Below are 11,130 nucleotides of genomic sequence, written 5' to 3'. Positions count from 1 at the left end.
ATAGGAAGGGTTTGGAAGGATATGGGCCGGGTACTGGCAGGTGGGACTAGATTGGGTTGGGATATCTGGTTGGCATGGACAGGTTGTACTGAAGGGTCTGTTTCCATGCTGTACATCTCTATGACTCTATCTGCACGGTTACTTGGGAAATAGGGCAGGCAGTTCATCAAATCATATAATCAATTTGACCTGTTACTTTCAACTAAGTATAGCAAGAATTTGTTATTCTGGCTCTACTGAGATTTTACTTATAGTATTTGTATCATCTTTCTTATCTTTTGAAGCTATGAGAGAGAAAATGCCTGCCGAAACTTGGATAATAAGGAAGAACATTCCAATTCCACTGAGAATTCAAGGGGAAAAGGATGATTGCTTGACCCACGAGAGCTCACATATAACACCAGATATCCTCAATCAGGCCTAATTATTCACAATTGAGGTGCACAACACACAGCTGCTCAAATCATTGGATGCAGAACAACTGAGATGAATATAAACAGACTTTGAACTGCAAATTGAGAAAAAGTTAATTACGAGCAAAATTTCACCTCAATGAAAATTTGTTCTCTGAGAATTGTTGGCTTTCTACTTTTGTTAATGAATACCTGTTGCAAAATAACTTTACTGTTATAATCGAAAACAGTTCTAGATGGAAGCATAATTATGGAAATGGCCTGGGTTGACTTGCCCTCTGACTTTTCCTTTCCTGTTGGGAAGTGACTGCCCTCGGTTTTCCTCCTGCCCATCCTATCCCCAAAGGCAGACTGGAAATCAGGACTCAGTGTGTGGGGGGAGTTATGGGTTTCACCTATTTACCACAGAAGTACTCCTATTATTAGTGCCTTTCCTGACTTACAAATCTTCCTGCTCCCTGCCCTCTAAATGGTCTGTAACCAATTCAATATTGTGATGTTCAGTCGGTATCATTTGCTAGCTTTGATTGTGAAAAGCTACGTGGGATCACAGTAGAATGCATTAATTTCATCCCAGTTAAGTTTTTTTTTCTCTTAAAGTTAAAGTATGTATGATTTTCTCGCTTGGCTTTTCCATAATTCCTCCGTGTTGCATTGTAACAGACTTCATGATCCAGAGGGGAATGTTGAATAACTTATCCCTCCTTCCATGTGGAAAAGTCTTTGCCAATCCAGCATTATGTGGTTCATTTTGACAGACTGGGACATTCTTCTGAACGCCTCCCATTAACTAGAAGTCCAAAGACCTTCCTTCTGATTTTCTATAAAAGTGTAACCTTGTGAGAGTGAATGAGCAGATCAATTTACACCTCACAATTTTTACCTTCATTGATTTCTGACAAAGCTCAGTATACATATCTGTCCATGTACAAATCTGTAGTTATTTTTATAATTGATTTAGCACAAGCTGAGCTCATAAAGGATTTAAAACAGGAATTTACACCTCACAATTTTAACCTTTATTGATTTCTGACAAATCTCAGTATACATATCTGTCCATGTACAAATCTGTAGTTATTTTTATAACTGATTTAACACAAGCTGAGCACATAAAGGATTTAAAACACGACTGCACTAGATGTACTGTATTTTAATTAAGAGTGGAGTCAGTCACTGATTTCAGTATTGGAAACATAGGCAAAGTTGAACTAACAATGGTGATCTTCCCCTTCTTTCTTTTGTGAAGAGCTATGAAAGACTTTCTATGTAAAGGTCTCTTTACAAATGCAAGCAGTTGTTGTATTTAACCATTAATCTTCTAATAAATTGCAGAATAGGACACTGTATCAGTCTTGTAGCTGCTGAAAATTAGTATTGATGTTTTGAAATTATGCAAGATTTGCAGTATTCAAGGCAACAATATTTAACCTCTTAAAAATATATAATTATTATTTGAACGTATGAAGTGATGCCATCTTGACATTTCTGGTGAGTCAATAGCAAGGGCTTCAAACAGGAACTGTGGATCAGACCTTTTATTGAAGAGTCATTTGGGTTTCCAGGCAGTTGTAGTACCTCAGGTGTATGTGCTTGGGGTTGGGTGGACTGTGATAATCACCTAGAAAGAAGTTGGACAATTTGACAGAGATTTTTTGGATGGGAGAATAAACTTTCCTAATTGCTGGAGGTTCCAACCAAGCAAGCTTCCTGGTTCATGAAGTGAAGTGAAGTTATTTTTTCTAACAATTAAGGTGCTGTAGTGGTGACATCACCAGGCTAGTAATCCAATAAGCCAGGCTAAGGTTCTGGGATCATGTGTTTGAATCTTGCAATGGTAGATGATGAAATATGAGTTCAATTCATAACTTTGGAATTAAAAAACTGGTGTAGATATTTTCTAACCAACCTGTTCAGCAACGTTATTGTATTCTTCTAGGGCAGGTGGGACTTGAATCTAGTTGTCCAGGCTTGGAGGTAGGTACAGCACTGCAGCACAAGAGTGGTATACTCATGGTTTGATCTGTAGGTATTTTTCATCAACTAGTACAGGTATGTTATGATATGCCTCTGGAATAGGTGAGACAAGGGATTATGGGTCAAAAGTAGGGACACTACCACTGCACCACTAGAGCCCTGATAAAGCTAGAGTAATAGTGACATGATACCATCATTAATTATGAATTAACCATTCTCAATGTAGTAAAAATCCATCTGCTTCACTAATGTCTTTTAGGGAAAGGAATCTGCCATCCTGACCTGGTCTGGTCTACATGTGATTCCACACCCACAGCCTAATGGCCCTAACAAGCCAATGGCAAGCTGCCTCATTGGTTAGCACTGCTGCCTCACAGCTCCAGGGACCTGGGTTCAATTCCACCCTTGGGTGACTGTCTGTGTGGAGTTTGCACATCCTCCCCGTGACTGCTTGGGTTTCCTCTGGGTACTCTGGTTTCCTCCCACAGTCTTTGGACTGTGGGAGGCATGGTGGCTCAGTGGCTAGCATTGCTGCCTCGCAGCACCAGGGACCCAGGTTCAATTCTAACCTCGTGTGACTGTCTGTGTGGAGTTTGCACATTCTCCCTGTGTCTGCATGGGTTTCTTCTGGGTGCTCCAGTTTCCTCCCACAATCCAGAGATGTGCAGGTGAGGTGAATTGGCCATGCTAAATTGTACCTAGCATTCAGGAATGTATAGGTTAGGTGCATTAGGATAGGGGAATGGGTCTGGGTGGGTACTCTTTGGAGAGTCAGGGTGGGGTGGTGGGTTGAAGGGCCTGTTTCCACACTGTAGGGACTCCAAGATCCTATGAAAGACTAAGTGGATCATCCATGAGAAACGCAGAGATGAGGGTTGGATGTGTGTGGGATGCTCTTCAGAGGGTCAGTGCAGACTTGATGGGCCAAATGGCCTGCTTCCAACCCTTAGGGATACGATAAACCATTCAGACCCAGGAGCAATTCGGGATGGGAAATTAAGCAGGTCCAGCTCGCGATGCCCATGACCTCTCTCTGGTGATGAGAGGAAAGTGTGGCTTATTCCGTGTCAGCGGGTGCTGAACCAAAAAGCTAAGTAGTGGATCTGTTTTGAACATGTATCCCAGCACAGATCCGCCCCGGGGCCGAGGGCTCTGTGCTTGATATGTTGCTGCATCTCTTGAAAGCGGCAGCCTCCGTGTGTGGATTCAGCTAAAGAGGGAAATGAAGTGATTGTCAGCGCCCGGAGGGAAAGATCATTAAAAAGAGAGAGAGAGAGAGACCTGGAAACCGTCCAAAGTACTTCTACAAATCTAGGCAGCTGTAAATAAATCCCTCCAGAAAGTTAGATTTATTTGACCTCGAAACTGACGACATAAGTGCTTGCTTAATTGGGAGCGGGTTTTGTTGAGGTTCATTCTCAAATACAACTTGTCCCGTCCCTGCACAGTTGACCTCGGCATTTCGATCAAACTCAGAAGAAGCAAGCCGGCTCATCTCCCACCTCAAGCTTCCTTGCTGCAAGATTAACTTCTAATAATTGGAATAGGTGGTTAAGCAAGGCACTCAATGAAAGGTGTTGCCGGTAATTTAGTTTGGTCCTGAGTGTCCCACTGCAGGGTCATGTACAACATTGCACTTGGCCAAGGGGAGAGTTGGAACTGTTGCTGGACTGGGCGGACATAATGGGTGACACCTCCTGCCTTCCCAGTCAAAAGGATAAACACATGGATCTCTTTTCTTTTAAAAAAAACAAAACCATCTCTAAATTAGGTTCTGTCCCGACGTCACAGTTCATTGAGAGTGGGCTACAGCGTCCTCTACACGTAACGAGTGTTTCAGAAAGAATCTGAAAGAAAAGCGAGAGTCGGTTGAGACACTCCACACGGCAAAGGAGAGGATTACTTTGCGACCCACAGTTAGTTACTGGAGATCCTGACAGTCACCCGCATGTAACAGACTCTATCACCGCCTGCAATCTTCTGTCAAGAAAGCGCTTTTCAGATTTTAAGAACAGGGAGCTAAGGGAAGACTTTTGCTTTGGAAGTCTGTGTTGGTGTGTGCGTGTTGCTTTCTACTAAAGGACGCTTTGGGATTTCATGGGAAAAAGGACCTTTTCTTTTTTAAAGTGAACAGCTGCTATTTGGAATTCGCCCAGCGGGGAAAGATGCAGTACAGCCGCTTCTGGATTGGTATGTCAGTCCTGGTGGTCTGGGGCAGTTTCGTGGTCCCCGGTGCGTCTCAGCGGAGCTTGAGCAGCAGGTCTCCAGCTCTGAACCTGACAGCGAGATGGGGAAGCCGCACCGCAGCCCGGGTCAATCCCCTCGCCCTGCGGCCGAGCGATGCTGCTTCTCCCCGGGCTGCCTCCGCTCGGACCGGCCGCCCCATCACCTCCCGGATCAGCGCCGTGTCGTCCCGGGAGAGCGCTCGGATCGAGTACGGGGCGGCCCGGAGCACAGCGTGGAACGGCCGGGGAGCAGCTTCGAGCCAGGAACGGGAGGCGGCCGCAGGCAAGGGCTCACCTGGACCGAGCGCACTGTCCCCGGTCTCCCTGAGGAACAGAATCACGGCGAGTGGCTCCCAGCTGAGGAACCGGCAGCTAAACAGACAGAACCCAGGGAAGCGAACACCACTCAGGAAACTGATAGGGTGAGACCACCATCTGAATTCATTCCATTAGTTACTAACCTCCAACATTTTGTTTAAAAATCCACTCTCTCAGATAGTGCATCGTGCAATAGACACATTGGATCTTCAACATGATCAATTATTTGTTAAAACACTGACCTATGTGAACAACTACCTGATGAAGAAGCAGCGCTCCGAAAGCTAGTGTGCTTCCAAATAACCTGGTTGGACTATAACCTGGTGTTGTGTGATTTTTAACTTGACGTGGAATAAGATCCAATTGTCTATTGCACTACGCAAGTTATTTATACAGGGTTTTGCAAACTGCGTTTAATTTACATCAATTTATTTCTGTGGAGTGTTTACCTTAAGACAGTATTAAACCTACTCTCGCTAGACGTGGTTTCTGTGCCTTCCCCCCCCCCCCACCCACCCCCACCCCACTACCACCACCACCGATCCGAGTTTTCATTTTGAACCGAGCGAGAACAATGCGGTGTTTACAGGTGGACCCAAGCACGGTGTCTCCGCCTGTATTTTTTTAAAATTTTGTTTGATCTCAAGTCCCGGAGTGCCGACACTGGATGTTCTCAGCTTCCTCTGCCTGCAGGGTGTCGAGGGGACATGATTTTGGAATCGGTTTGTCTTTCAAAAATGTGAACAGATTTAGATCCCATTCCCCCGAGCTCAATCGATTCCCCCCCCCCCACCGCATTTCACACCACGAGTTGGTGGATCAGAGATTGCCACAGTTTCAGGGTTAAAACAGTACCGCGTGTAAGGAGAGAGCGATTCACATTTTTTTTAAACGGAGAGATGAAAGTCTGGGGGTCGCTACAATGCGGTGGAGGAGGCATGGAGTCATAGAAACAGACCCTTCTGTCTAACTCGTCCACGCCGACCAAACGGAACTAATCCCACTTGACCCATATCCGTCTAAGCCTTTCCTACTCATGTACCTGTCCAAGTGTTGTAACTATATCTGTCACTTCCTCTGGCAGTTTAGATTAGATTCCCTACAGTGTGGAAACAGGCCCTTCGGCCCAACAAGTCCACACCGACCCTCCGAAGAGTAACCCATCCAGACCCATTTCCCTCTGACTGGTGCGCCTAACTCTATGGGCAATTTAGCATGGCCAATTCACCTGACCAGCACATCTTTGGGAGAATGTGCAAATTCCACACAGGCAGCTGCCGGAGGCTGGAATTGAACCTAGGACCCAGTTTGTGAGGCAGTTTTACTGAGCCACAGTTCATTCCACACACTACTCTCTCTGCGAAAATGTTGCAACTCAGGTCCCTCCTAAAACTTTTTCATCTCACCTTAAAAACACGCTCCCTAAGTTTTGAACTCTCCCAGTAGGGAAAGGACCTTATCTATGCCCCTCATGTGTTGATAAACCTCAACAAGGTTAACCTCCTACGCTCCAGTGAAAACAAAACGTCCCAGGCTCACTATAACTCAGACCCTCCAAGTCCAGACAACATCCTGGGAATTCTTTTTTCGAACCCTCTCCTTCCCTATTCGCTCGGCACACCCACACTTAAAATCCCAGCAGAGAATGGGTCCTAACGCGAGGGCACGTTAGTCGTTTGAAGTGTCAAATGCAAGTGATAGGGACTTTACCATTTCCACAGAGAGTGTCACCCGAATGCATTCCCCACCTCCCCCCCACACACCCCCCCCCCCCCCCCCCAACCTTGCAACACCAAGGCTCGCTTTCTGTTAAATGTGGTCAGTCCCAATGTGTGGCTATTTTCTGAGGAGGCGTGTGTGGCCCGTGTGTTGTGGGTGAAGTTTAGGCTGAAATTGAGAGTCCGGCGCTATGTGGCATCAACTTAACCACATCCCGACTAGCGCTCTTGTCGTAACTGTTTGGCTCTGGGATAAAGACAGGGACCTCACTTTAACGGGCATGCTTTAAAATGAAATCACAAGCCCCCAGTTTTAATGACTTCATGCTCTTTTTTTAAAACAAAACCCGACGGCGCCATCAAGCAAGTTTGCCAGGGTGGGTGGGGTGAACATTTCTGCAGGAAGAAAACTTCGTTTGAAGTCACAACTAGCTCTCGCTCTCTGACCGATGACAGCTTTAGAGAGAGAAAAAAATAAGACAGCCCAAGGCGTGGTGATCAGGAGAAAGCACAGCGGCCCCGCAGTAAGATTTATCCTAAATAAACAAAAGGGTGTGTGGGTTGGGGAATAAACAGCGTTCATAACATGTAACTCACTTCCCTCGTTTCCTACCGTTAGCGCTGGGTTTTGGACGGGTTGTGATTTTGGGTGGTTTTGCAGAGTGGCGCTGTTGGCTCTCCCCATGCCATCTCAGACTTTTTTCTCCCTGAAGATCAAACAAGGGAGATCCGTTCAATCCCACAGAGATCACTTAAGCCTCGCAGTGTCCAGTTTCAAACGGCCCCTCCTCACACACACAAAAACACAGCAAAACATTTTATTTTCCTCGAGGAACGGACAGAATAACACCCCCCCCCCCCCGCAGAATACCTATATGCCTCTTCAGAGTAGTAGTGAGTATGTTTATTGCCAGTTACAATGATGAGACTGACCAGGGTGATGGCAAACCCATTGCATTGATTCCAATGATACCTGCAATGCCTGTACTTTTATATACTGTCTCATAGGAGGAGGGGGGAGGTATACCGTCTCATGGGGGGGTTACAGTTTGATGTGGGGGGTGGGGGGAGGTATACCGTCTCATGGGGGGGTTACAGTCTGATGTGGGGGGTGGGGGGAGGTATACCGTCTCATGGGGGGGGGGGTTACAGTCTGATGGGGGGAGGGGGGAGGTATACCGTCTCATGGGGGGGGGTACAGTCTCATGGGGGAGGGGCGTGTTATACCGTCTCATAGGGGGTGGGGGAGGTATACCGTCTCCTGGGGGGGGGGGGGGGTTACAGTCTGATGGGGGGAGGGGGGAGGTATACCGTCTCATGAGGGGGGGTTACAGTCTCATGGGGGGAGGGGTGTCTTATACCGTCGGGGGGGGAAGGGACGTGTTATACCGTCTCATGGGGGAGGGGCGTGTTATGCTGTCTCATAGGGGGAGGGGGGAGTTAGAACATCTCATGGGGGAGGGGGGAGTTATACTGTCTCATGGGGAAGTTATACCATCTCATGGGGGGGAGGGGGAGTTATACCATCTCATGGGGGAGGGGGAGTTATATCGTCTCGAGGGGGAGGGGGAGATATACCATCTCATGGAGGGAGGGGTATGTTATACTGTCTCATGGGGGGATTGGGAGGGGGGGGGGACTATACCTTCTCATGGGGGGATGGGGAGCTAAACTGTCTCATGTGGGGGAAGGGGGTGGTGAAGATGCAAAACCAAACTCACATTTGACAGGTTGAATTCAGTTTGTTGCAATGTTTAACTGAGCATTCCCTCTCATTTCCCTTCTGTTGAAAACTTTGATTGAGTAATTATTTGTCATGTTCCATTCTTAATGGGACCATATTCTACTGGAGAGGGGTGGGGGATGGAATCTGAACAGGAGCGACCATTAAAAAACACAAGTGCTCTGACATTTTTCCAAAGATGTGATCCCTGGAATGTTGTTAAATGTTTATGAATATTTTGCTGGGTTTGTGACTAATGCTAATCTACACAAGTTTTAAATCATCTATCCCAGTGGAATTTTAAAGAAAATAGGCCATTTTAAAATGAATCATTTTTGGGATTGCGTATGAAGTAGGGACTGTAATGACAGGCAAGAGTGTAAAGAAAACAGACAGGAACTCTAATACAGACAAAAAATGTAAAAGAAATCAACACTTTTACACTCTCCATCACAGAGCATCATTGCAACAATAACAAACGTGTGTACAAGTTTTGTACCAGGCATATATTTGAAGCAGATGTCAGCAATGACTGGAAGGCATTGGTGTGTCAACAACATGCGTCGAGTTAGAACTGCACAAGGATAAGATGCAATGCGCTGGGTGTGTTCTGAAGAATTTGGCTTCTTGCAGTACCATGGCTCACTATAACCCGGCTAAGAGGTCAAAAAATGTGAAGCAGGCAATGATGGCTTTTGACACAATGTCACAAATTGTATAGCACTTTTACTTGTGTTTTGCATTCAGTCACTGTATTTTGGCATCATTGGTTGAGCCAGCATTTATTACCCTTCCCTAATTGCCATCAAAAATGGTGAGCTGACTCTAGAATTGCACAGGTCCATAAGGGGTAAGTAGACCCACAATGCTGTTAAAGAGGAAGTTCCAGGATTTTGACACTGACACTGAAGGAACGGTGATACATTTCCAAGTCAGGATGGTGAGTGCCTTGGATGGGAACTTGCAGTGGGGTTCTTTTGCATCTGGTACCCATATCCTTCTAGATGGTAGAGGTCATGGGTTTGGAAGGTAGTAGCTAAGGAGCCTTGGTAAGCAAATTCAGTACATCTTGTAGATGGTATACACTGCTGCCACTCTGCATCAGTAGTAGAAGGAGTGAATGTTGAAGGTGTTGGATGCTGCCTGAACTGCTGTGCTCTTCCAGCACCACTAATCCAGAATCTGGTTTCCAGCATCTGCAGTCATTGTTTTTACCTCAATGGTATTTATATGCCTGGTCTATTTCAGTTTCTAATGATCCCCTACTAGCTATTCAGAGATCGTAATGCTTAGGGTGTAGGTTTGCTCGCTGAGCTGTAGATTTGATATCCAGACGTTTCACTACTTGGCTAGGTAACATCATCAGTGGTGACCTCTAAGTGAAGCCTTGCAAAAATTGTAATGCTATTGAATGTAAGGGATGATAGTTGGATTCTGCCTTGTTGGAGATTGTCATTACCTGGTTCCTGTGAAACATGAATGTTACTTGCCAATTATCAGCCCAAATCTGAATGTTGTCCAGGTCTGGCAGCATTTGAACATAGACTGCTTCAGCATCTGAGGAACATTATGCAATCATCAGACAACATCCCCATTTCTGACCATATGGTGAAGGGGAAATCATTGAAGAAGCAGCTGAAGATGATTTGTCCTATGGCATCACCCTGAGGACCTCTTGCAGTGATGAGATAACTAACTTTCAGCAGCCAAGAGTGTCTTCATGTGTACCAGGTATAAATTCAACCAGCAGAGAGTTCTCTTCCGATTCCTCTGATTTTGTTCCGGTTTCTTAATGTTGCAGTTGGTCAAATGAGGCCTTGATGCTAAGGGCAGACACTCTTATTTTCTTCTTGAGCTCATCTCTTTTGTCCATGATCAAGTGCTTGGGTCTTGTATTGAGATCAGAAGCTTTATGGGTTTGGTGGAACCCAAACTGGTCACTGAGTACATTTCTGACTAAGTGCCTCATGATAGCACTGTTGAGACATCTTGCATAATGATTGAGAGTAGGCTGATAGGATGGTAATTGGATGGGATGGATTTGGCTTTCCTTTTGTGGACAGCATATTTGGGGCTATATTTCACTTTTCCAGGCATTTACCAATGTTGTGATTGTACTAGAACAGCTTGGCTAAGGGCATAGCTAGTTCTGGAGTGCATGTGTTCTGAAATATTGCCAGAATGCTCTCAGGCCCTGTAGCCTTTGTAATATCTGATGCTTTCTGCCATTTATTGATACCACATGACGTGAACCAAGTTGGCTGAAGACTGGCATCTGTGGCTTTGGGGATCTCAGAAAAAGTCTGAGATGTATCACCCACTCAGCACTTTTGGCTGAAGAAACTTGTGAATGCTTTAGCCGAATCTTTTGCATCAAGGTACCGATCATAGACTTGGGTTATTTTTGTAGACACTCCTTTTCAGTGATGGATGACAGCACCTCGTAGCTCTGTCCAAAATCGATTTCATTCCTCACAGTGGAGAGAATCTTCAGTGTAAAGTTGAGACAATGTCTCCACAAGGATAGTGCAATGGTCTTTCCTGCTGATACTACATGAACAGATGCATCGGCAATGGGTAAATTGAAGATGATTTTGTTTTTTTTCCCTCTTGTAGATTCCATCATGGTTTGCCGTTTGCACAATCCAGCAATTATATCCCCAGCCAGTTCAGTCAGTAGAGATGTTGTTGAGCTATTCCCAGTGATGCACATTTAAGTTCCCTTGCCATTCTGTGCCCTTGCCACCTTCAATACTTCC

At 45.6% G+C, this 11,130-nt stretch overlaps 1 protein-coding gene across 2 annotated transcripts in view; it reads left to right on the top strand.

Annotated features, from left to right (window-relative positions):
• Nucleotides 1-3,812: 3,812 nt before the first annotated feature.
• LOC140476119 (latent-transforming growth factor beta-binding protein 2-like) overlaps nucleotides 3,813-11,130 on the top strand; it is a 469,839-nt gene continuing 462,521 nt past the window's right edge. For both annotated transcript variants that reach the window (XM_072568220.1, XM_072568221.1), the window contains exon 1: nucleotides 3,813-5,034. In XM_072568220.1, coding sequence (XP_072424321.1) covers nucleotides 4,553-5,034 — 482 coding nt within the window. In that variant the 5' untranslated portion in view covers nucleotides 3,813-4,552. The remainder of the gene's footprint in view (nucleotides 5,035-11,130) is intronic.

The sequence above is a fragment of the Chiloscyllium punctatum genome, chromosome 4 (assembly GCF_047496795.1).
Source record: "Chiloscyllium punctatum isolate Juve2018m chromosome 4, sChiPun1.3, whole genome shotgun sequence".
NCBI classification, from domain to species: domain Eukaryota; kingdom Metazoa; phylum Chordata; class Chondrichthyes; order Orectolobiformes; family Hemiscylliidae; genus Chiloscyllium; species Chiloscyllium punctatum.
This window is presented reverse-complemented; position numbering and strand designations above follow the sequence as displayed.